Source organism: Bos indicus x Bos taurus, chromosome 10 (assembly GCF_003369695.1).
Source record: "Bos indicus x Bos taurus breed Angus x Brahman F1 hybrid chromosome 10, Bos_hybrid_MaternalHap_v2.0, whole genome shotgun sequence".
In the NCBI taxonomy this organism is placed as follows: Eukaryota; Metazoa; Chordata; class Mammalia; order Artiodactyla; family Bovidae; genus Bos; species Bos indicus x Bos taurus.
In genome coordinates, this window is record NC_040085.1 from 26,320,047 (window position 1) to 26,347,821 (window position 27,775).

The following is a 27,775-nucleotide window of genomic DNA, read 5'->3' on the forward strand; positions in this document are numbered from 1 at the left end:
ACACCTGTGCTCTCCCTTCACCTAGAGTTCTCTCTGTCTCTTAAACTTCCTTGGCAGCTTTCTCCATCTTTCTTGAGTCTACGCTGCTTGTTTCTACTTCAAGACCCTCACTCTGGCTAATCCTTCGGCTTGGAACTGTCTTCACTTGGATCTCCACGTAGCTTGCCCTTTACGATGCCATTCAGCTGTCTGCTCAAATTTCCTTCCTCAAGGGGACCTTCCCCAGCCACCCAGTCTAGATGGCATCACCCTCAGTCATTTCTCTCCTCAATCAGCTTTACTTTTTTCTTCATAAAATTTACCCTTATCTGAGGGAATGAGTAAGACTGTAGTTAGAAACATTTAAACACAAATTTACTTGGTTTGAAAGAGCTTTACCTTTTGTGTTGCTGTTTCTAATTACTACATGTGTGCAGCTCATTCTTTTATAATCAAAACTTCAAGAATTTTTTTCTGTCTTAATTCACTTCAAACAAAATTTAAATTTTGCAATAGGCACCTTCTCTAAAATCAGATTAAGTATAGAACTTGAGCTGCCTTTCCGGCGAGTAGGCCCTCATCCCGGGTATGAACCTTGATTAACGAGCTCCTTAGAACTCTACAGTCCCCACTTCTGTGGGGTTTTAAGACTGCCTCTGAGAAGCAGCATTTGGGCCATAATAGAGCCCCAAATTATATAGGGCTATGTATACAGTTGCATAGAAAATACATGTATATTTACATATATCAGTGTGTGTGTATATATATATGTATGTATATATATGTATATCAGAATATTTCAGGCTACATATATATACAAATTTATGCAGTTGACAACAAAAAAAATGCCCTCTTATCCTACTATTCTAGTCAAAAGGTGGGTTCTTTGACAATTTGACCTACATTACTAATAGCATTTTCATTTTCAGATGATGACAGATAAAGAAGAAACTAACTCTATAGTCTGAGGCCAGAATACACATGGGTTCTAACTTGAGGCCTTTCAAAGAAGCAGAAGCAGACACCCTAGGCTCACTTGAGTGGTTGAAGATAAAATGGGTCAGTTTGGATGAAAACACTGATGAACCTAAATTACGAAGAGCCACATGCAACCATACGGCACAGGAACCATGCCCAACAGCACCAAGTCAGGAACACAGAAATCTCATTTGTAAGCTCAGCCCAGTCCCCGGCCATTCTGGGCACATTCTGACACACTGCCATCAGTGGAGTCTTTTTAAAACCAAAGTGCACTTGGTAGCTAATACCTCTCTACTTCTCTCAAAGAAGATCTAAGCTTACTGACTGGAAAGAATAAGGCAAAGTTTTGTTTGAACATGATTTTCCAATTCAACGATCCTTGAGGTAATGGGAGAAATCTATCGTGTTCTTGGGTTTGAAGCCAGGCCTTGCCACTCTCTGGATCCATTCCTGGAAACAGCTTGCTTAACCTCCCTGAGCCTTTGTTTTTCTTCCTCAATATAATGGGATTAATAATACCTTCTTCACATACTGTTGTGAAGATCAGTTGTTTAATACATACAAATCACTTTCACAGTGCTTGGCAATCAACAGATGTACTCTCCTCTGTCTCTTTCTCCAGAGTATCATGGTCTGATGGAATGTAGAAATCTTCTCAGCAGATATTTTAATTTCCTTTTCTGCTAGATAAACTCCTACTTGGCTCACTTCAGCACTCAGCCTGACTGACATGTCTTTGGGAAACCTTCCTGTAGTTCAAGATTGGGTTCAGTGCCCCTCCTGTGTTTTCCTAATAATTTCATAGCATTTGTCAAATATTGTAATTGCTTGTTTACTTATCACCCTCCTCCAGTAAATATATTGAGTTCAGTCTTATCTGTTTTATCCATTGTCAAATGTCCAGAAGCCGGTGGGATGCCTGGCACATAGCTGCCAGTAGGTGGTCATAGATATTTATTGAACAAATGAGTATATGAATGAATTTTCTGATGCATAACAGACAGCAACATTTTGAATCAACCAGTAAGAATTGTGTTAGACATTGTGACATTAAAATGCAAAAGAAGGACTTCCCTCATGATCCAGTGTTTGGAGCTCCACTGCAAGAAGCATGGGTTTAATCCCTGGTCAGGGAACTAAGATCTTTCTTGCTGCATGGCACGGCAAGAAAGAAAAAATAAAAACACAACAGGGCCAAATTTTTTCTTTAAGAATGCCACTCTAAGTATGGGGAGGAAAATGCTTCATTTTTCCAGAAAACTTTTATAGGCTTTCCAGATGTATAGACTTTTGCAGATGTTTACCATGAACTATAGCATGTTTATTTACATACAGTTTTAAAATAGAAAATAACCAATAACTACATGGTAAATACTATGAAGTTTTTTAGGCACGTGTTTTTAATCTTAGATTGATTACTTGCTTTCACAGAACTTCAGCAAGGTAGGTATCTCATTTGAGATTTGACATGAAATGCCTTAAAAATCCAAGAGTAGGAATAGAGACTTATGAACATAAGAATAGAGACCTATGTACAATGCGCCCAAATATTTAGGGTTATGTTTCAAGTTCAGTTCAGTTCAGTCGCTCAGTTGTGTCCGACTCTTTGAGACCCCATGAATTGCAGCACACCAGGCCTCCCTGTCCATCACCAACTCCCGGAGTTCACTCAGACTCACGTCCATCGAGTCGGCGATGCCATCCAGCCATCTCATCCTCTGTCGTCCCCTTCTCCTCCTGCCCCCAATCCCTCCCAGCATCAGAGTCTTTTCCAGTGAGTCAACTCTTCGCATGAGGTGGCCAAAGTACTGGAGTTTCAGCTTTAGCATCAGTCCTTCCAAAGAAATCCCAGGGCTGATCTCCTTCAGAATGGACTGGTTGGATCTCCTTGCAGTCCAAGGGACTGTCAAGAGTCTTCTCCAACACCACAGTTCAGAAGCATCAATTCTTTGGTGTTCAGCTTTCTTCACAGTCCAACTCACATCCATACATGACTACTGGAAAAACCAGAGCTTTGACTAGACGGACCTTTGTTGGCAAAGTAATGTCTCTGCTTTTCTATATACTGTCTAGGTTGGTCATAATTTTCCTTCCAAGGAGTAAGCGTCGTTTAATTTCGTGGCTGCAGTCACCATCTGCAGTGATTTTGGAGCCCCCAAAAATAAAAGTCTGACACTGTTTCCACTGTTTCCTCATCTATTTGCCATGAAGTGATGGGACCAGATGCCATGATCTTCGTTTTCTGAATGTTGAGCTTTAAGCCAACTTTTTCACTCTCCTCTTTCACTTTCATCAAGAGGCTTTTGAGTTCCTCTTCACTTTCTGCCATAAGGGTGGTGTCATCTGCATATCTGAGACTTTATCCTGCATGAAGATCTGGAAATTCTGATTTGCATTAAGAATTCCTAGACTCCTTGGAGATCCATGCTGCAGGTGGCAGTGTAGACAGAAGTGGCCCCACTGCATAGCCCATCTCCCTTTTCTTATCACTTTTGTCTCCATCCTGGGATTTCCCTGATGGCTTAGATGGTAAAGCATCTGAGTTCTATGCAGGAAGCCTGGGTTCAATTCCTGGATCGAGAAGATCCCTTGGAGAAGGGAACAGCTACCCACTCCAGTATTCTTGCCTGGAGAATTCCATAGACAGAGGAGCCTGGCGGGCTACAGTCCATAGGGTTGCAAAGAGTCAGACATGACTGAGAAGCTACCACTAACACTTAGGCTCCATCCTACACCTGGGAAGTTTCAAGCACAGCCCAGCCTGCACATCCAAGTTCCATGTACCTTTCCACAAACTTCTGCTCTTGGTCATCTCTCAGGCCAGAGGTGCACACTCTGGTGGTCTGCCCTCTTATCAAAAAGGCAGGCTCCAGGAGTTATCTCAGAGCTCTTCAATCAGAAAGTTCTGGGGTCCCTGGTAACAAAGAGTGTGGCCTAGAAAGGTATTGGCGGGGAGAGACATCAGGTGAAGATGTTCCCTTTGCTCCACAGACTCTTCACACCTTATGTGTGTTTGTGTGTGTGTGTGTGTGTGCGTGTGTATGTGTTAGTCCCTTAGTTGTGTCCTACTCTTTGTGACCGCATGGACTGTAGCCTGCCAGGCTCCTCTGTCCAGGGAACTCTTTAGGCAAGAATACTGCAGTGGGTAGGCATTCCCTTCTCCAGGGATCTTCCCAACCCAAAATTGGGTATCACATATTGCAAGCAGATTCTTTACCGTCTGAACCACCAGGGAAGCCCTGGGCTGGGGTTCAACCAGAGGAGGCCAGAGCAGAATCCTCTAAAGTTTGGATCTAGGCTATGGACCCCTCTTGACTGGGTCTAAAGGAAAGTATCAAAGTAAGCAAGTATATTTGTCTTCCAAAGTCATTTCTTTGCTGGTATTAGGATATGAGGGGAGATGAGCACCAGAGGAAATGAAGTCTTGATCATATTTATGTCTACCTGAAAAGATGAAGAGCTGAGTTCCATCTGTGGGATTTTTGAACCTTTGGCTCCAGAAAGTCTACTCTCCTAGAGGCAATGCTAAGCTAATACCTCTGCCACAAGAATTGATTTGACTTTAGTTCTTACCTCTAAGTATTTTTTAAAGATTGGTTATCTACTCAATGGTTTACTGATTGCTTTCTCTGGTCTGTGCTAACCTGAGAGGTGAGGCATTTAGAATGGGGCTGCCCAGCAGTTAGACTCAAGGAAGGTATTTTTCAGAGGATGGCCAAAGTGGTTTTTTTTTGTTTTTTTTTTATGAAGATACTTCCAGGAAGCCTGCAATTAGCCAAATCACAGATTTCCAGTTATTTCAGTCTTGTTAACAACACATCTGTCTCAAGTTGGAGAATGAGCCTCAGTTATAGATGCTTTTGGAAACCTTCAATTACAGCAGCCTCAGAAAGCACCGCTGCTGTATACTAACAAGCAGTCCTCAACAGCAACAAGAGACAGATTGACTAATAATTAGCAAATGTACTGCAGAAGGCCTCTCTAAAGGTAAAATATAATAATTTGCTTTTCCATTTCTTAGAGTGGAGCTGGTTGTGAGATACTGATGTCTCCTTGCTCCAAACAATACTTGACATTGTATTAGCTGGAGTAACCTTGAAATATTTTTTTTAAAGTGAAGGAAGTGTCTTCTGTGTATATAGTACTTTGAGTTTTCATAACATACCTTTTTTTTTTGCATTTGGAATGTGAATAGTAAGAACTTTCCCCATGAGGGAATTCATGTTTTCTGCCATTGTTAATTGTTTTCAGTGTTGACTTTAAATACAAAGCTGAATGAACACTAGAAGTGTTGTCTTAGGCTGCTGAAGTGATATTTGCAGTAAGGAGATGGTGGTTGAGGAAACTGGTATGAGTTAAAGAATTAAAGGGAAAAAATAGACTTATAAAGAAATATGAATGAATTGCAGTTCCTCAGAAAGATGTCTGATTGTTGTCTTCAGATATATGCAAGATTTTTTCTTTTTGGTTGGTTGACCAGTTTTCCAAATCCAGGGACTTAAGAATTGTAGAAAGGATGACTCTTCTTGCTAAACTATTATGATAGAGTTAATATGAGTCACATATGTTTCCGAAGGATTACCACAAATCAAAAGTTCTCTCAGGAGAAGATGAGCGCACGTTCTTCTACTCTGCCATCTTGTCAGAATAGTGATACCCCACGTCCAAGGCCAAAGGAGAAGCCCCTACAAGACGGTAGGAGGAGTGAAGTCACATTTAGAATCAAACCCCAGACCTGCCAGAAATGCTCAGAGGGCTCAAACAAGACCTTGTGCGCACCAGGACCCAGAGGCCCCACAGAGACTGAGCCAGGCTTGCCTTCGAGTGTTTGAATGTCTCCTGCGGAGGCATGGGTCAGCAGTGACTTGCCCCAGGGACAGGGGCTCTGGCTGCAGCAGGCCTGGGTTACCCAGCCTGTGGCATAAGCCCTCTTGGAAGAGGTCACCATTAGCCCCTCCACAGAGGTACCGAGCAGATGACCCACAAATTGCAGAACAATTATACCAAAGAAATTCTTGCACTGTGAAGAAAGTTCCAGGACACGCAACAGATTTCCCAACCTGGGGATCCAGCAAAGGGACTGAGAACCCCCAGGGAATTTGACTTTGGAGGTGAGTGGGAGATGGAGCCAGACTTGTCTGTGAGTGTCCAGGAGTCCAAACAATAGGGAGGGAAAACAGCCCAGCCCTTCAACAGAAAATTTGATTAAAGATTTACTGAGCCTGGCCCCGCCCATCAGAACAAGACCCAGTTTAGTCTCTCCCTTCAGGAAACTTACATAAGCCTCTTATCTTCATTCATCAGAGAGCAGACAATGAAAACCACAATCTCAGAAAACTAACCAAACTGATCACATGGACCACGGTCCTGTCTAACTCTGAAACTATGAGCCATGCCGTGTAGGGCCACCCAAGACGGACAGGTCATGGTGGAGAGTTCTGACAAAACGTGGTCCGCTGGAGAAGGGAATGGCAAACCACTTCAGTATTCTTGCCTTGAGAACCCTGTGAACAGTATGAAAAGGCAAAAAAAATATGACACTGAAAGATGAACTCCCCAGGTCAAGATGCCCAATATGCAACTGGAGTAGAGTAGAGAAATAACTCAGAAAGAATGAAGAGATGGAGCCAAAGTGAAAACAATGTCCAGCTGTGGATGTGATTGGTGATGGAAGTAAAGTCTGATGCTGAAAAGAGCAATATTGCATAGGAACCTGGAATGTTAGGTCCATGAATCAAGGCAAATTAGAAGTGGTCAAACAGGAGATGGCAAGAGTGAACATTGATATTTTAGGAATCAGTGAACTAAAATGGACTGGAATGGGTGAATTTAATTCAGATGACCATTATATCTACTACTGTGGGCAAGAACCCCTTAGAAGAAATGGAGTAGCCCTCATCGTCAACAAAAGAGTCCAATATGCAGTACATGGGTGCAGTCTCAAAAACGACAGAATGATCTCGGTTCATTTCCAAGGCAAACCATTCAATATCACAGTAATCCAAGTCTATGCCCCAACCACTAATACCGAAGAAGCTGAAGTTGAACAGTTATATGAAGACCTACAAGACCTTCTAGAATTAACAGAAGATGTTAACAAACATCCAAACAGATGTTCTTTTCATCATAGTGGACCAGATTGCAAAAGTAGGAAATCAGAAGATACCTGGAGTAACAGGCAAGTTTGGCCATGGAGTACAAAATGAAGCAGGGCAAAGGCTAACAGAGTTTTGCCAAGAGAAAGCCCTGGTCATAGCAAACACTCTCTACCAACAACACAAGAGATGACCCTACAGATGGACATCACCAGGTGGTTGACATCTAAATCAAACTGATTAAATTCTTTGCAGCCAAAGATGGAGAAGCTCTATACAGTCAGCAAGGAGAAGGTGATGGCACCCTACTCCAGGACTCTTGCCTGGAAAACCCCATGGACAGAGGAGCCCGGTAGGCTGAAGTCCATGGGGTTGCTAAGAGTTGGACACGACTGAGCGACTTCACTTTCACTTTTCACTTTCATGCGTTGGAGAAGGAAATGGCAACCCACTCCAGTGTTCCTGCCTGGAGAATCCCAGGGACAAGGGGAGCCTGGTGGGCTGCCATCTATGGGGTCGCACAGAGTCAGACATAACTGAAGCGACTTAGCAGCAGCAGCAGCATACAGTCAGCAAAAACAAGACCAGGAGCTAACCATGGCTCAAATCATGAACTGCTTATTGCCAAATTCAGACTTAAATTGAAGACAGTAGGAAAAACCACTAGACCATTCAAGAGATATGACCCAAATCAAATCCTTTACAATTGTAGAGTGAAAGTGACAAACGGATTCAAGGGATTCGATCTGATAGACAGTACCTGAAGAACTATGGATGGAAGTTCGTGACATTGTACAGGAGACAGTGATCAAGACCATCCCCAAGAAAAGGAAATGCAAAAAGGCAAAATGGTTGTCTGAGGAAGCCTAACAAATAACTGAGAAAAGAAGAGAAGCTAAAGGCAAAGAAGAAAAAGTAAAGATATCCCCATCTGAATGCAGAATTCCAAAGAATAGCAAAGAGAGATAAAGCCTTCCTCAATGATCAATGCAAAGTAATAGAGGAAAACAGTAGAATGGGAAAGACTAGAGATCTCTTCAAGAAAATCAAAGATACCAAGGGAATGTTTCATGCAAAGATGGGCACAATAAAGGACAGAAATGGTATGGACCTAACAGAAGCAGAAGATATTAAGAAAAGGTTTGGTATGTGGTTCAGTTCAGTCACTCACTCATGTCCGACTCTTTGTGACTGAAAGGACTGCAGCACACCAGGCCTCCCTGTCCATCACCAGCTCCCAGAGCTTGCTCAAACTCATGTCCATCGAGTCGGTGATGCCATCCAACCATCTCACCCTCTGTTGTCCCCTTCTCCTCCTGCCTTCAATCTTCAATCCCAGCAAAATGTCTTCATGACCAGATAAGCATGATGGTGTGATCACTCACTTAGAGCCAGACATCCTGGAATGTGAAGTCAAGTGGGCCTTAGGAAGCATCACTATGAACAAAGCTAGTGGAAGTGATGGAATTCCAGCTGAGCTTTTTGAAATTCTAAAAGATGATGCTGTGAAAGTGCTGCACTCAATATATCAGCAAATTTGGAAAACTCAGCAGTGGCCACAGGACTGGAAAAGGTCAGCTTTCATTACAATCCCAAAGAAGGGCAATGCCAAAGAATCCTCAAACTACTGCACAATTGCATTCATCTCATAGGCTAGCAAAGTAATGCTCAGAATTCTCCAAGCCAGGCTTCAACAGTATGTGAACCGTGAACTTCTAGATGTTCAAGCTGGTTTTAGAAAGGGCAGAGGAACCAGAGATCAAATTGCCAACATCCATTGGATCATCGAAAAAGCAAGAGAGTTCCAGAAAAACATCTACTTCTCCTTTGTTGACTACACTAAAGCTTTTGACTGTGTGGATCACAGCAAACTGGAAAATTCTTAAAGAGATGGGAATACCAGACTACCTGACCTGCCTCCTGAGAAATCTGTGTGCAGGTCAAGAAGTGACAGTTAGAACCAGACATGGAACAACAGACTGGTTCCAGATTGGGAAAGGAGTACATTAAGGCTGTATATTGTCACCCTGCTTATTTAACTTGTATGCAGAGTACATCATGAGAAATGCCGGGCTGGATGAAACACAAGCTGGAATCAAGATTGCCAGGAGAAATATCAATAACCTCAGACATGCAGATGACACCACCCTTATGGCAGAAAGTGAAGAGGAACTGAAGAGTCTCTTGTTGAAAGTGAAAGAGGAGAATGAAAAGCTGGCTTAAAACCAACATTCAGAAAACTAAGATCATGGCATCCAATCCCATTACTTCATGGCAAATAGATGGGGAAACAGTGAAAACAGTGAGAAACTATTTTTATGGGTTCCAAAATCACTGCAGATGGTTACTGCAGCCTTGAAATTAAAAGGGCACTTGCTCCTTTGAAGAAAAGCTATGACCAACCTAGACAGCATATTAAAAAGCAGAGATATTACTTTGCCAACAAAGGTCTGTCTAGTCAAAGCTATGGTTTTTTTCAGCAGTCATGTATGGATGTGAGAGTAAGCCATAAAGAAAGCTGAGTGCTGAAGAATTGATGCTTTTGAACTGTGGTGCTGGAGAAGACTCTTGAGAGTCCCTTGGACTGCAAGGAGATCCAACCAGTGCATCCTAAAGGAAATCAGTCCTGATTATTCATTGGAAGGACTGATGTTGAAGCTGAAACTCCAATACTTTGGCCACCTGATGTGAAGAACTGACTCATTGGAAAAGACCCTGATGCTGAGATTGAAGACTGAAGGTAGGAGGAGAAGGAGACAACAGAAGATGAGATGGTTGGATGGCATCACCAACTCGATGGACATGAGTTTGAGCAAGCTCTGGGAGCTGGTGATGGACAGGGAGGCCTGGTGTTTGCAGTCCATGGGATCACAGAGTTAGATGCAACTGAGCAACTGAACTGATGACAAACTTATGGTATTTGATTTGCTAAAAATTCATTAAGAAATTTTACATCTGCTTTCATGAGAGATTTGTCAGTGATTTACTCTTTCTTCTAAACTCTTTGCCTGGTTTTGGCACTATGGTAGCCTTATAGTATGAGTTGGGAAGTAGTCCTTTCTTGATTTTCTGGAAAAGTTTGTGTAGAATTGTTATTTCTTCATTAACTATTGGGTTCAGTTCAGGGCAGTCGCTCAGTCATGTCCGACTCTGTGACTCCATGGACTGCACCACGCCAGGCCTCCCTGTCCATCACCATCTCCTGGAGTTCACTCAAACTCATGTCCATCGAGTCGGTGATGCCATCCAGACATCTCATCCTCTGTTGTCCCCTTCTCCTCCTGCCCCCAATCCCTCCCAGCATCCGAGTCTTTTCCAATGAGTCAGCTCTTCGCATGAGGTGGCCAAAGTATTGGAGTTTCAGCTTCAACATCAGTCCTTCCAATGAACACCCAGGACTGATCTCCTTTAGGATGGACTGGTTGGATCTCCTTGCAGTTCAAGGGACTCTCAAGAGTCTTCTCCAACACCACAGTTCAAAATCATCAATTCTTCAACACTCAGCTTTCTTCATAATCCAACTCTCATATCCATACATGACTACTCCCAGTCAAATGATCTGGGGATATTTTTTGTGGGAAGATTTTAAACTGACTAAAATTGATTGATATAGGGATTCAGGTTATCTATTTTTTTCTTGAGTGAACTTTGGTACTTTGTGCCTTTTAAAGAGTTTATTCATTTTATTTAAGTTGTGGAATATATTAGTATAAACTTGCTGAGAATGCTCCCATATTCTTTTAATAGCTGTAGAATCTGGAGTGGTGTCACCTTATTCATTCCTGATGTTGATAATTTTGTCTACTTTTCCAGATCTATCTGCCTAGAGCTTTATCAGTTTTATTGGCCTTCTGAAAAAATGAATATTTTGTTTTACTGACTTTTTCCTGTTGGTTTTCTTTTGTCTTTTTCATTGATTTTTAATCTGATTATTACTGTTCCCTATTTTAGCTTCTATTTGCTCTTTTTTGTTTCTAGTTTTCTAAGATGGAGCCTGAGGTTATTTATTTGAAATCATTCTCTTTTACCAGTAAAGGCAATTTAGTGCTAAAATCGCCTCAAAGTACTGCTTTAGCTGTATTTCAGAAAATGTTATATGTTGTATTTTTATTTGGTTCCAAATATTTTCCTTTTTTTTTTCTTTCTCCATTTTGTTTTCCAAATACTTTATTTTTATTTCTTCTTTGACTCACAGTCTATTTAGAAGAATGCTCTGTTTTGTTTCCAAATATTTGGAACTTGTTCACATGTCTTTCTGTTATTGGTTATTAATTTAATTTCATTAAAGTCAGAAACAAACTTGAATCCTTTTAAAATTATTGATACTTCTTTTATGACAAATTTTAATTGCCTGGTCTTCCCATTTTCCCAGTTTCTTCTTCTCAACTCTGAGAGAGACTCCTGGACTTCACCGAGGTTCTTCCTCCCAACATTGTAGCATGGAAACGTTCTCCAGAGAGCAAGTTGGGAAATCAAAGTGCTTGCCTCTTTCCTTGCCCTTCATTCAGGGGTGACTGTCCGTCACTGGTTGATGTCTATTGTTAGCTATTTTGTTTGTTTGTTTTTTAGGTATTTCCAGCAGGAAGATAAATGTAGTCCCTGTTACCTCATCATGGCTCCAAGTACATGTCTTCTCAATTATGATTTTTAACAGAATTTAACGCACTGTAAACCAGTTTGTCTTGTTTAACATTAACCTTGTAATCTTACTGATGCTATTTTAGACTTCATTCTCATCCTAAGCAAATCTTCTTAAGCATTAACTATGAATAGAATGGGCTTCCCTGGTGGCTCAGTGGTCAAGAAACCACCTGCAGGAGACGTGGGTTTGATTCTCTGGGTCAGGAAGATCCCCTAGAGAAGGAAATCACGACCCACCCCGAGATTTTTGCCTGGGAAACCCCATGGACAGATGGAGCCTGGTGGGCTACAGTCCATGGTTCACAAAAGAGTCAGACCCTACTTAGCAATTAAAACAACAACATGAATAGAATAATTTTTGAGCGAGTGCTGTGGAAACCTTAAAATTTCTTTCTTTTGGTATCTGTTTCTCAAACAGTCATCTATATATTCTCTGTCTTTTGCCTAGCCTTCTGAGAGTTGGAATGGAATTTTCAGTCACTACTTTTTGCCCAACAAAAGAGAAGGTTTTTTTGTATCATTAAGGCCAAAGATTGGATAATAAGCTTATGGTTGTTAGAAAGCCGCTTTCTTTGGTCATCTTTTGATAGCACCCACTAAGGGTGTCTGCTGCCTCTTTGACTGAAATAGAACTAGCCATCTTTTGATGAGATAGAGTCCTGTTCACAGAAGTTATGCCTGTCCTTTTTCTTTTCTCTCCCTCTATATGTAAGGAACAGCGTTTTTCCATTTTTGACCACCTTCTGTCATCCAGCCCCTGGGATGGGTGAACTGTACATGTGATAAGGCTGCATTGCTGTTGCTCATTCTCTTCTCACACATGTGCAACATGGAAAATGAGCCATGAATATAATTTTCATGTCTCAGACTCTTCTTCTCATAATACAGAAATATATATGCATACATAATGGCCATGGTAAGCATCCTTTCCCTCTAATTTCTAATTGACCCTGGAAGTCATGTTCTTATGAAAATTAAGTCTTCTATACGAATTCTGTTATCTATTAACATGTCACTTTATTCTTTTTTTTTTTTTCTTTTTCTTGTCCTCTCCTTTACATTCTTAGTATACCTTTATGATTTGTGTGAATTCTACTTTATTGTGTTTACTCCCTTCTCTTACTGAATCACTTACATTGAGATGCTTCCTGTATTTTCAGTTCAGTTCAGTTCAGTCACTCAGTTGTGTCTGACTCTTTGCGACCCCATGAACCATAGCACGCTAGGCCTCCCTGTCCATCATCAACTCCCAGAGTCCACCCAAACCCATGTCCATTGTGTCGGTGATGCCATCCAACCATCTCATCCTCTGTCATCCCCTTCTCCTCCTGCCTTCAATCTTCCCCAGCATCAGTCTTTTCCAGTGAGTCAACTCTTCGCATCAGATGGCCAAAGTATTGGAGTTTCAGGTGCAACATCAGTCCTTCCAGTGAACACCCAGGACTGATCTCCTTTAGGATGGACTGGTTGGATCTCCTTTCAGTCCAAGGGACTCTCAAGAGTCTTCTCCAACGCTACAGTGTTTTGTTCACCCTTATTTTCTCTTAAAAATTCTACCAACAAGGTATCTTGTTAACCCCTTCCTGCTTCTCCTTCTGTTTTCCTTTTTTTCATTTCCTTCACTTCTGTATCTGGCAACTTTGCTATCATCACCACCTCTCCATTTTAAATTCAGTCTTAACAGCATTGCTGATAACGCATTTTAAGTGATCATAAATTCTAAATTCATACAAAATTTTTTTATTTAGAACAGAGGATTTTTTAATTCAAAGATCATCTATTTTTGTAAATATGAGCTTGTCACAGTTGTCCTTGATAGTTTTGGCTGGAATACTTTCAGAGCACTGTATATTGATTATGGAAGTGGTGAAAATGAAGTCATTGGTTGTGTGCACAGGTCAGGTGTATGAAATCATATTGAGCTCAACACTAGAGCGAAATACTTGATCAGCCCCAATTGGTTTTCATTGTTTAATATGAAATACATATTTTTACCACTACATGTTTCTAATTCAACACATTGTAGGTCCCTAGGTAGTAACACAGATAGTAGATACTGAGCAGCACAGATACTGAGCTCCTTCTATATAGAGGCACTATATTATATATTTATACATATATTTATATATTATATATTTCAGAGGGTACAAAGATAAGCAACACCTAACTTTGCTTTCAAGGAATTTAATTCAATCCAGTAGTCATATACAGATGTGAGGATTGAACCATAAAGAAAGCTGAGAGCCAAAGAATTGGTGCTTTCAAATTGTGGTGCTGGAGAAGACTCTTGAGAGTCCCTTGGACAGCAAGGAGATCAAACCAGTCCATCCTAAGGGAAATCAACCCTGAATATTCACTGGAAAGACTGATGCTGAAACCAAAGCTCCAATACTTAGGCCATCTGATGCAAAGAGCTGACTCACTGGTAAAGACCCTGATGCTGGGAAAGAGGGCAGGAAGAGAAGCAGGTGACAGAGGATGAGATGGTTGGATTACATCACCAACTCAATGGATATGAGTTTGAGCAAGCTCCAGGAGATAGTGAAGGACAGGGAAGCCTGGATTGCTGCAGTTCATGGGGTCACAAAGAGTTGGACACAACTTAGCGACTGAACAACAACAAGTAGGGAAACAACATGTACATAAATCACAAAAATAGCTAACACTGAGCACTAACTATATTCTAGAATCTGGTTTAAGCACTGCTATGTATTATCCTTTTTGATCCACATAACAGTCCTATGAGATCAATACTGGGTTTTTATGCTCATTTCATATGAGAAAGTTGAGGCATAGAGAGGTTGAGTGCGCAGGTCAAAGTAATATACCTGGAAAACCAGGGGAGATTTTTGAATAGCCGAGTGGCATGGTCAGGCTTGAACTTCAGGCTAGATATTCTCATAGCAATGGTCGGGGTAGACAGAAGCAAGACGTTGGAAACTGGAAGACAACTGCTATTCCAGTCATTTGTGTTGGAATAACCCATTAATTCCTGAACTATAATGATGGTGGTGGAAATGGAAAGAGACTATATAGACTTACAGAGATAAGAAAGAATCTGACAAGTTGATTAAATGATGTCGTTTTGGGCAGTGTGAAACAGTGATAACTTTGAGGTTTTGGTATTGGTATTGGGGAGAACAATGATGCTCTTAAGGAACTGAGAATAGAAAATAACTTAGGTTAGTGACTACTGCAATTGTGATGCTTAGAAGTTTCCAAAGGGAACTGGTTTGTGGGACGGGGTCATGAAGATTCCCTGGAGAAGGAAATGGCAACCCACTCTAGTATTCTGGCATGAAGAATTCTATGGAGAGAGGAGCCTGGTGGACTCCATGGGGTCGCAAAGAGTCATACACTACTGAGTAACTAACACTTTCACTTTTCATAATAAAGCTTAGAGAATTGATTAAGTATTATTTTTACAGTGAATAAAGTTTTTTCTAAATTTATAACTCTCAACATTCATCTCTTACATTGAAACATTTCTAAAGTAATTTGTCTAGTTGCATTGAATCTGATTATTTGCAGTATTGATAGTTAACATCAGTTTCTGTCAAGAGTCATATGGGTTGAGAAAGTTGTACCAAATTGTAAGAACCTAGGGCTTTTAACAATCATGCTTGAAAGAAACCTTGGGAGTTGCATTTGTCAAGCAGCTAGGAAAACCATTCATGCATACCCCGCGTCCAAAGCTCCACAGGCAGCCCAAACGTGAAGAACTGAAAGGTCATTCTTCTTCCTGCGGTGTGATGGTTTGTTGACATATTTTGACACACCAATACAATGCTGAAAGGATCCAACCTTCCTGCAGTACTGGAGAACTCAGGTCTGGACAGAGTACCTGACACTCATTGCATTGCTTTCTTCACCTTTCTCCTCCTCCATAGATAAACTTGTTCTTCAAACATGAAATGCTGCCTTCCCTGCAGAAATATAACAAATTTTAAATGAAGATAAGTGATTGCTTTTTAAATGTCTTGAGCTTTGTTTTTTCCAGTTACCATCAAGCTGAAAACTTTACTTAGACCTATTCATGCTGTTAATTCAAATGAATTTGTTTTTCAAAATGATAAATGTGAATGGAGATTATTAATGCTTGAGAGACCGAAACTAAACAAATGAAGAGGTCTCTGTGCTATGATATGTTTTGCAGTCTTCATCGTTGTGATAGAAACCAGTTTATTAGAGTTCACATGTTTGAAGATTACCTCTAAAGTGCAGATGTTTTCATGTACATACAGGTAAATCTTAGGTAGCTTTCGAAGTGCTTGCCTCAGAAGTACATCGTATGTTAAGAGGTTGAAGGGTTAGGTTAAAACCAGAGAGCTGTCAGAAGAGTTTTCTGTCATGTGTAAATGTGTTCTGTGTTAGGATTATATACTGTGAAAAGGAGCTTTGCTTAGTTACCCATTTTATCTCTTAATGCAATATCATGGTGATGTGAGGATGGAAATAAAAAACATTTACCATAATGAATTTATACCATTAATGAAATATAAAAGTAGTAGGCTAAAGTACCTCTTAATCGGGAGCAGCTATTCAGAAAGATTTTCTTGCTGTCTCCACAACTAGTAAATATAAAGTGGAATAATATTCTCCAAGCATTTAGAATGCACTTTGCAAAATGTGAAAAGTTTTATGTATTTGTCATAATATTGGAAAAGAGTATTCAAGTATTTCAGTGATATTGTTTCCAAATGTGATAATTGTCTGCCAAATTAAAATACTTCCATCCAAGTTAAATATTTTAGTGGCATACCTAAAATTAAGATGGAAATTTTGAAGTACTAACTTGTTTCAAACTATTACCTATCTTACATAATCTTTGAAGTTTCCAGTTAGCACCCCGAGCCTCATGCATCTGTTGGATTTGCTTCCCTTTCTGTTTTCTCCATGCTTCCAAAAGTTGTCATGTCACTGGAAACCAAACCCCAGTACCGACAGAGCACTTAAGGCTCCCACCTAGATTACCACCAGGCTTCAACTGCAGTTGCCTCATTCAGGTTAGACCTCTAAGAAGTTTGTGTGTTCTGAGAGCTGACAGCCCTGATCCTGGTCTGCCTGCCCAGGATCTGGTCACACAGGCTCCCCTGTGCCAAAAGGTGGCCACCATCCCAGACCTTACCTTTCAGGATTTTATGTAATTTTTTTTGGACACATATATCTGCCCTTGCAGATGTACTTCTCATTGTAGTCTCTGTCTACATAAGAATAGTTGAAAACCTCTTTTTGCATAAATGTTACATAGGTTAATTTTACTTCTCAATGACAGATTTTCCTGCTGAAACTCAAGTGGTGAAAATCTTTTCTGTTTTCTAACCATTCTCCGTGAAACCTTATAACCCCCACACCCAACATGTGGGGACATGCACATATGTGCATGCACGTGTGCACATGAACACACACTTCTCACAAATTGCTTTGAACACACAGCAAATCTGTTTGAAATGACAGGGAAAGGGTTAAGTCCTGACAATCTTTTTACTAGATTTATTAGTGACTTAATGTCTACACACGTCTTTCTTTAAATTTACCCCTAGGTACCCAGGCATAAATTACCCCAATTGTTTCTAATATTATACCACTTTACAAACATGTTTTCCTCAGAAAGTACACCACGAACTTCTATTGTTTTGCCAAGTTCCTGGAATTCTTTTATAAATTCTTAGTAAAATTTCTTTCATTTTGGTGAGAAAAAATATATTCTATCAATTACTTTAAAAAGCAATAATTCATTATAGTTGATCATAAATGTCAGGAAGCAAAGACCCAGCTGAAGCATTTTGTCACTAATCATGCTGTTTTTCTTCTAATTAGTTAATTTACATTTTACAAATTAAGGGTAAAATCCAGACAGAAGATAACATCATAGCTTTAACTGACCTATATTTGTATCTGCCAAATTTAAGTTAATTAGAAATGTAGATGCTGTTTGTTTTAGTTGTCAGAAAAGCTCATCTTTTTTCCTTAAAAAAAAAAAAGTAGACACACTTTTTCCCCCCTCAGCATTTATCATCTAAATAATAGTCTTGCCAAGATGGCAGCCTCATAATAAACTCTTTTCAGTGGAGTGATGGGTAATGAAGCTTGCTTGTGAAGGCAGCGAAAAATGTTGTCTGGCCAAATGCATGAATATGATGGCTAGAGAATCAGTGGACTTTCTCAGTCATCAATCTTTTTAGTAGCCTCTTATACATCTGAATATTTTGATAGATGATCTAATAATTGAGTTATCTATCTTTCTAACTATCAGAGTTGCATAAAAATTATTCTCACATGCTACTGAATATTAAATATATTAGGCATCCAGTAAATTTTTCATAAAAAGGGCCAAAAGGTGAAAGATGTTTGTTATTCTATAAATACTGCTTAATACATTGAATGTTAAGCCCTCTGAAAACTTCCAACTCTTTAATTTCTTTTGTGAGAAGCAGATACATACTTAAAAAGGAGGACATGCCCATTGTAAGCAGGGCATAGAGTAGTTACTGTAGCTAATGAAAGGTAAACCCTGATAACACACAGATGCAACCCAGCAGTGTAAAATAGAATGCCCTTGCTGATCTAACACTAGTGACATATTTAACACTAGTAACACAAATTTTCCATACTGCCTTTCCAGGTAGCTCAGTGGTAAAGAATCTACCTGCCAGTGCAGGAGCCACAGAGGATACACGTTCAGTCCCTGGGTCGGGAAGATCCCCTGGAGAAGGAGATGGCAACCCAGTCCAGTATTCTTGCCAGGATAATCCCATGGACAGAGGAGCCTGGCTGGCTACAGTCCATTGGGTCTGAAGAGTTCGACACGACTGAGCACGCGCACGCGCACACACACACACACTTTCCTTACAAGAAGCAGAAAGGATGTGAGTGCAAAGAGAGACCGTGTGTTTTCAATGTTTTCGTCAACTGGGGAGGAAGGTGATCCTACCAAAAAGGGCAGCTTGCGTATCAGCTGCCTGCCTAACATTTCCCCTGATGACCCAAGCTGCCCAAGTATACTTTGCATGCATAGGTAGTTCTTTTCCCCCATATAACTTTATACTGTGTTTTCTTTGGTCATACACCATGCTGACTATCAAAAGTTTATCAACAAGTGTGCTTCACTGGGATTGAAAAGCAGCAAGGAAAATTGGCAGAAAACAGATCTCTCGCCGAGTAGGCTTCCTCCCCAACCACTACCTGCACTTCTTCAAGGTGACCTTGCGGGGATGACTTCCCAGTAACCAGCATTAAAATAGTTCTGCCCTGACAGAGCAGGCATTTGTTGCACGTCTGAAGGGTTACTAATCCTGTGCATCTTAAAAGGCACTCAAATGAACAGAGCCTTGTAAATTGGATTTCTATTAGCCAGACCTGATGATAGCTCTTCATCAGTGGAATGGGAGGAAGTGCTATCAATAGCCCCAGCTCTAAATATCTTTGTTTTTTTAATGCCATACTTATTTTGGGGCTCTCTCATCCAAAATGGTGATGAATGCTAGAATCACCAGAATTGATTGTATTTAAGGTTTTAAATAAACCCTTACAATCTAGACAACAGCTATTTTTAAATGCTTTTCAACCTGAAAAGCGTTTGGAACAAAAGTCAAAAACATAACAGTCAGAAAGGAGTATGGTGAAAATGTGTTAAGCCTTGCTCTCTTTATAGTTCCCCACATTGATTTCAGCTCACAGTTTTGCTATTCATAAAAATTTGGGATGATAGACTTTCTTTCTCTTCATTTTCTGCATTGAAAATAATAATTGAGAGGGATAAAGCCAATTGTGGAAATCTCTCAGTTCTGAGGAACATTTCTTGGTTTTAAGAATTTTGCTTTTATAATTTGAGATTGGATAAAAGCTAGTGCTTGTTTTTTGTAAGAGCTATAACTGGGAATTTTAAATTCTTAGGTATCTAGTTTCAATTGTACATTTAAAACAATTGGAAATGACCCGTATTAGGGAAGTTTCAGGGGCAGGGAATACTCTTCGTAATGAAAGCAGCAAACATCTGTGTTCTTTCTAGTCTGTCTTTTGATTAGCGTGGCCTCATCTATCACTAGTCTTTGATATGAACACCAAGAAGTCACGTCCTTTTGTTTTAAATGATAAATATGCCTTTGTCATGAATACTCATAGGCAACCCAGGATTTACATCTGAATTGTCAAAGTGTAACTGCCCAGCTTCTGTGATGAGTGACATTATTAGTGAAATAAAGAAGTTTTTAATTTGTCATGGATAGGCCTTAGATGGTGACATTATGAGACTGTGTAGGTTGTGATGCTAGAAAAAGTTGTCCTTCCTCCACTATTTTTCTAAGATTTGTCATGTATCAACAAGAAGCAATCTGCAGCAGGAAGGTCTCTGTGAACATTGTGCCTTTAGAGCCATTAGTCCATCTCTTTAGGTTTTATTATTTAGACTTGATAGCTGGTAGTTCTTATCAAAACTAATATTGTGAAGTGACAGGCTTCTGATGGTCAAACAGTCAGTTTTAAGATTGGCTCTGGCTGTTATTGCCAAAGATACTATTTAAAAAAACAAAGCAAAACAGTTTTATTTCAAGATTAATGTCAATGATATTTTCCAAGTAAGTTTTTTTTTAAATAATCTTTGGGCAAACTCACATCTACTTATAGATATTTATGTATGTGCTCTTTATGTAAATATACTGGCAGACACGTAATATTTACCTACACAGTGTTGTCTTACTCTTCAAAACCTTTTACTCTCAGGGTCAGCTGTTGTGTTTGACTCTCCTACTAAGAAATTAGGACCATTAAAATTAAAAATACTGTGCAGTCTTGAGCTTCTCGCATTTGTAGTGTAAAAGATTCCAACTTATATGTTTCTGCTTTATTTATTTCTACATTATTATAGACAAATAGTTTGATTATTTCGAAGTTTCTTATTAGGATAAATGTTTAGAATGTTTCATGTTGATAATAAGTAGTTCTAATTTATGTGTGAAAAACATTCTATGAAGATTTGGTGTATTAACAGTCACTTCAGCAGAAATGGCATTACCTTTTATAAGCTCAGACTTCATAATTTCAACACAACTGTTTTAAAAGCAGGTCCTCCTTAACTACTTTAAGAATTTTTCATTTTTTCTTTTTCAACTGAATTGACTGGTTAGATTACCCAAAACAACGTCTAACTTAGAATATTGAGATTTACAGGAGAGTTAAACTCTATGTTTTAGTTTGATTCAGTCTCTCTCCATATAAAATTCACCTTAAAATGGTCCCATCAGTTATAACAGCCCCACTTAAATTGTGTTTTATTTGGGGTCATATTCCTCACCTCATGAATGCATTAGTCTCAGATTTTCTTTGTTTTATTGTGTCAAAGCTGAAGGTTAGCAAGTTTTAAGAAAATACTTCTTGATTGCCAAATAAAGGCAAAAAAATGTATTTGATTAGAAATTTATTATCAACTAGGAATTTTCTTTTTTTCTACTTTTTCGTTTTCTTTTTTTTTCATTTCTTAATATTTACTAGGTCACTTATTTCATGGAAAATGAAGTCTTATTTATATTTGTTTCCCAACAGAAAACAATCCTTAACAACTCCAAAGTCCAACCCCTTACATTAATTGAGATTTTTGTACTGTAATATGAGTGTCTTGGGTTTTTGAGACCCTAAGGTTTTCACCCAACTTGAAGACAATGATGCCAGTGAGCTTCTGTCCAGAGTTAATCAGCTGCAGAATTTGTAAACTGCACATGTGTCAAAGTTGAAAATGTTAGCACTCTAATAGAAGCTTGAAAAGGTTAGATCTGATAAAAGCCGTCAGCAGTTAAAGGAAGTGATTTATGGGAATGTAATGACACAAAATGCCTCATTTATCACTCATATATAGATAGGTTAAGGTTCCTATGTCATACTTTTAAAAACTTGACCACTTCGAATTGTCAAAATAGGTACTTAATTGCCCTTCATCCTTTTCATTTGGAATTTATTTCATTTGAGTTTGGTAATTTCATCTATGATCACTTTACTGTCATTGACTTCATATGGTTCCATTTAGAGTCATTCATATTTTGGAGTTTCAAAAGCTGTACATCACTGATCTTAAAGTTTTATTAGCTAGAGCTGTTGCAAGGAAGGCTAAGCCAACCTTCTATATGTTAATTTACATTTTTGTTAAACAGGAATGCCATGGAGATGTGTTAAAGTGTCATTTTGTCTTTTCTAACACTTGTAATTTTCATCAGCATTTTCTAATCCTCTAAAGTTTCTATACGTCTCTTCTTAAACAACACAACATGAGGTTTAAAAGAGCCATCAATTTGTTTGCCTTTAAGTTCCACACAAATTAAATTTAATGAAAACTTGCCTATGTTGGTTAAATGATCCTAAAAAAAAAAGATAAAACCAAAAGTTAAGAGACATGCCAGCTTGTATTTCCTTCCCAGATTAATTAAGATACAATTCTTGATTACTTCTATATACATTCTAAGAAAGCACTTATAAACTTGGGATTCCTAAATATCTGTTTGCTTATTTGATATCATTTAGTCTATGCATGCATATCCTAACACTTAAATAAAAACTATTTTTAAACTGCCAATATATAAAAGTAATATTATAAAACAAATTTTATAATGATTATTACCGTTTTAAACTCTTTAGTATGAAGGGTAAAGAATTGTTTAAGGCCTTCTTGAAAATTATTCAGATCATTAAATATAGCAGAAGTGTCTCGGGGTTTCCCCCTGTACCCCTGTACAATCAAAAAGTAAATTGGAAAACTTTGACAGTCTCAGTTTATCAGCCAAATATTGCCCTTTCTTCAGTAGGGACTTCCCAAGTTCCTTTTAAGAAGTCGGAGTAATTTCTTCAACGAGACAAAGGCATGACAGTGAATGTGGGCAAAGGAGGAGCTGTAAATGTAGCTGACCCTTGCTGTACCTTGATTCCATCAAATGGACTAGAAAAAAATACATTTTTGAGACGAATCATCGGAAGTTGCATATGGATTCGTATGACTTCTTAACATCAAGAAATTACTGTTAATTTTGTTAGACATGACAGAGCCATTATAGTTACGTAAGAAAATATCCATTTTTAAAAGAGCTACACACCAAGAATATGTAGGAGTGGAGAGACTAGGGACTGAGGATTTCTTGTAAAATATGTCAGCAAAATGCATAAGTTGAGAGAGGGAAGGTGGGTATTTAGTAGGGGATTCTCTGCTTTTCATACATTTAAAAATTTTTGCAATCAAACCCCAAAAAAGTCAGGGAGATTATTACATTAATCTTGTCCAAAACTGTTGCTTTTTAATATAAAATTATAATACCTTATGTTTTCTTGATATCAGTTTTAATTTTAAAATCATAAAGTATTATCTAAAAATGTTTTTTTAAGTCTCCAAAATTTATTTCTCCTCAGATTATCTAATTGGCTAACATAAAATGCAGTTACATACTTTAACTCAGCAGCAAACTGGTATCTTCCAACCTAAAAAAGAGCTAAGAAATTCTGCATGTTTATTCAAAATATGACAGAAACCTATTAGCATACTTTTTTGTGCTCTGAAAAGTATGTGGCTTCTAAATGACATTGCAGATTATTTTTTGTTTGCTTAAATGTATAATTTCAGTCCTGTATTTCTGACAACAGAATTTAAAAATGTGTATAGGTCTTATATTTTCAGCTTCATTTATTATCATTGTTCACTAAAGCATTTTCTTGAGTTGCAATTATACTCTCCCAACTTAAGAAATATTAAGTGAAGTGTATTTTTTCTGCATATATCTTTGTTCTGAAAAAACTTTTGTACATTTAAATCAAAATTTTAATTCTCCTATGATTTGAAAAAAATCTGCATGTATTTGGCTGTCTTTAGACATGTATGCAGTATTTTTATCTTTAAATGACAACAGAACCCCTGAAGGTCTCAAACTCTTAAAGTATACATTGATTTGAAGAAAAGGTATTCTTCATATGAATTTATTCTTTATCCTGTTTATATTAAAGGATAGTTAACCAAATGTGTTTTTCTATTTTTATAGATCATTTACATATATTAAGGCAACACAGGAAGCACCATTTCAATTTAACCTTCCAGAGATTAATCATTTTATTTGAAGGAGTTTTGTTGTTATTCTTTCAAGTCAATGATTAGGAAAAATTCATATCATGTGTGTTTATATAATCATAGGAGTCAAAATTGTCTCAATCTATGAATCTTAATAGTTTGCTCTTGTAACAACTATGAAGCAATGTATTAAAATGCCTTAATTACAGGGCAAGAAAAAGAGAAAGCACAGTCTTTTAGCATATGATCTTCAATTGTTCACCAAAGGATAAAGAAAGCATTCAAGCGTGGTTTCAAGAACTGTCAGCAATAAGAAAATGCAAGGTGCTTTGTAGAGCCTTAAAGACCTTTCTGGGAAATAGATGTAATTAAAAAGTAAAATAGACTTTTCATTTTAAAGAAATTTTTTAAATCTTATAGAATTTCATAATGTTAATATATTAATAAGGGCATTATTTTCTTACCCCAGATAAGAAAAAGTCATCCATGAAGCTATTATATTTGATTCACACAGTGAATCTTATAAGTATTTTTTTCTTTAGGTTTGATTTAAGAGTGCAAATTATACGTATAATAATTTTTAAAGGTGTTTTCTGTCATATTCCTATATGCTGATTAAATCTTATTCATAAACTAGGAACATCTAGTAGTCTTCCTTTTACTAAGAGAAGTCCTTTTATGCACACTAAAGTTCAAAATGATCAGAAAAATTTATTTTTGCACTCTTAATTAACATGTTCATATATACCTTGCTTCTTGTCAGCACAGCACTAATCCTGGTAGTCAGGTATGAGAATTTCAGAAGCACTTTAACTTTCATATTAAAAAAAAATTATTTTCCATGAAGTTCAGTCCAAATGTCTAACAGTATGTCTCCAAGTTGCATTAAAGTGGAGAAGGTTAACCTCAGTGTCTGATAAGAATCTATTTATAAATAACCCCAGTGCTTAACTTCAGCCTGCTCTGCCTCTGTCAGAGTTTGGGGATCTAGTCGGCTCCCACCAAGAACCCACACATCAGTATGTACTGACTACTTCCAGGCACCAAATATATTCATGTTTAAATTGTCTTCATTTCAGGACACCTCATCTGGAGATTAATCAATTTCAGAAGAGTAGTGTTTTTAATTACTCTTTACACTGAGAAACTGTTTGTGGGCCAGTGTTATTTTTCCATCTAGTCAATGACCAATGTATTCACTGTTCAACATTAAAAAAAAAAAAGATTAATTTGGCAGTGTATTAAAAGACCTTATTAAAATCTCCAGTGCCTAGACTTCTATTTAAAATCACAATGTGGAACAATAAATGTGCGTAGTACAGGGACTGGTCTCCAGTTTAACTCACACAGAGATGTACCCACTAAAAAGGTCTGCTCTGTGTTTCCATTAAATTGAGTTTCTCAGTTTAAATTATTATTCTGTAGAAGATACAACAGACTACTTTGTTCCTAAATAGTCATGCAGTAGATTGAGTAGTACTTGAAGATTTGTTGCATTTTGACTATAGGAAAAATAATGCCTCTGCGTGATAATGAGTATATGATTTGCATGTGCATTGTATAATTCACAGTATACATATGCATTCATCATGTTATTCTTTGCAATATGATGAATTATGTCAGTTTATTGCATATGTCTGCATGTACCTCATCTCTTAATTAAAGCATTAATCACTAAAATTACCAAAGATATGTGGTTTTACTGTACTTTTAAAATTTAATGTTGATCTTTGCATGGTAATATACATATTATTTCTTATTGGTAGGCTATACTAAGACATTTTAAGTAAGGATTTCCATGTTATGATTCTATCATATCAATTATTTTAAATATGCTTATCTTAATATATACTTACAACACACTTTTTAACTGTTTTAAATCATTTTTATATGAGATTAATTCCCTAAATCAATAAAATTACCAAAGACATATATATGTGCATATATATGCATATTATATGATCAACATTAAAATTTAAAAGAATATATATACTCTATCTGTACTTTTAAATTTTAAAGTTGATCTTTGCATAGTCATATGCATTATTTCTAATTGGTAGACTATGATAAGACATGCTAAGTGAACATTCCATGTTTTGCTCCTAGCAAATCAATTTCAAATATGTTACTTTGTTTAACTTTTTATTTTATATTGGAGTTTTAAATGTTATTTTAATATACATTTGCCACACCCTTTAACATTTGTGTTGCTTAATCGTTTCATTTGAGAGTTAATTATACTTGATGTTCATTTCCAAGCACCCAATATTAGTTCATTTATAAATGATGAACATTTGCTATTCATGTGATTCAATCCTTTTTAGAATTCAATTCTTTTAGAAATTGTTATTGAGAACAGAATAACGAATTGTGAGGTTTTGAGGAAAAATTTGTGAAAAAAATGGTACCACCTGGTCACAGGTTTAGTTGTTACGTAGGAGGCACATGTTGCATATTGCAGTCCATTTAACATTCCTGAGAGAAAAATTTATTCATTTAGCCCCTCAACTCTTCCTGTCACATTCACCACTGTCTTTCTTCTCAGCCCCAAACCTTGCTCTGTGCTTCTTCAAGAAGACAGAGCCCTCCCTCATGTGACTTCATGAAGCCACGCATCCCTCTTTGAGTTTTTGCTTGTTCTCTCCCATCATGTCCAGTTAAGATGGTTCCTTATTGCATTTCTTCCTTTCCTCAGTTTTCTCTCTTCCCCAGAATCATGAAGTTTGCCATGCTTTGAAAGTCATCCTTGGTTGGCTTGTGCATTAGAGCCACTAACTTGTTTCTTTCTTCGCTCTGTCACAACATTCATACTGGCGGCCTCTACAGCAACACGCACTTAATGCTAAAGAACTTGACATTCTCCCAGGCTTTGTTTCAGAAATATGTCTCTGAAGATGCCTGTGGATGCTGCTCTGATGTGCAGGTTATGCTCCTGCATCTTACACACCTCTGTAAATATTCTTTCATTGCTAATTGAGAATGACATTCCTTAGGCCTGCTCACCTGGACCTGGCACTAACTTCATAGCTGGCATGCTGCGCAATTCAGAAGCAGGAAGGCACTAGTCTCCCATACTTTATACTTCTTATTTTGTCTTTTTTTCTTTTTCCTGCACAATACTGCTGGACCCATCTTCCAAGGGCATGACTCTGGTGTGATGCTTCCCTCTTAGTGCTGTTTTTCTCTGTCCCACTTCACTCTGCTCCATGACCTGGGAGTCTGACCATCAGCAGACTCCTTTGCCCTCTGGCTTCCTGTTGGGTTCATTCAGTGGGGAGGCATTGGCAGGAGATCCAAGGGTTCATAGGAAGTGCCAAGAAGGTATTTGTTCTCCTACCCACTTCTCTTTCGGGTCCCTCAGGTAGACTGCCTGTGACGATCAAGTCAGCCTTGTCATGCGGTCCTCCCCACCCAGCTCCTTTCTCAGCTCTGGGTGTCCACTTCCTTCTCTCTGCCATTCAAACCTAGGAGTGGAGGGGTCTCCCTGCTGTTGACAGCCTGGATGCATTGCACCTCCGAACCTCCTTAGAATTTTCCGTGTTGTACATTCCCTACAGAGCGAAGTCAGGCTCCTCAGCCTTCCTGCTGCCTCTCTAGCCTTATCCCTAGATGTTGCTCCATGTACCAACATAATTCCAGTCAAACAAACATAGCCCACAGTGCCCTTTTGCATGACTTTGTGACTGCATGATCCAGTGCCCATATTCTCCTGGTTTTGGCCCATTTTCTTTAACCTTCCCTTCTTCTAAATTATTCTAATGAAATGATTCATCGAGAGTCTAGACTGAAGAAAACAAGTATTACATTTGAAGCTAAAGTCATGTTTAGAGCATTTGGAAAATGTTACTCTCCCCTGAACGTCAGACCCATAAATCCACCTGGCTTTTCAACATCTCTACTTGGATATATGTTAGATATCTCAAACTCAGCATGCCAAATCTGAATTCCAGATGCCCCTAAAAGTTTTCCCCATCCCAGTTAATGATGACTCTAGCCTTCCATTCACCTAGGCAAAACCTCTTTGGATCATTCTTGCTTCTTTCCC

General features: G+C 38.4%; 1 protein-coding gene across 3 annotated transcripts in view; it reads left to right on the forward strand.

Annotated features, from left to right (window-relative positions):
• Window positions 1-27,775, forward strand: part of C10H15orf41 (chromosome 10 C15orf41 homolog) — a 236,805-nt gene that overhangs the window by 131,173 nt on the left and 77,857 nt on the right. Inside the window, exon 11 of one of the 3 annotated variants that reach the window (XM_027553483.1) lies at window positions 909-2,575. The exons of the other annotated variants lie outside the window; for them this stretch is intronic. Within the exon in view, the coding sequence (XP_027409284.1) occupies window positions 909-912 (4 nt within the window). The 3' untranslated portion in view covers window positions 913-2,575. Of the gene's footprint in view, window positions 1-908; window positions 2,576-27,775 lie in introns of those variants that run through there. 3 annotated transcript variants of the gene reach the window in all.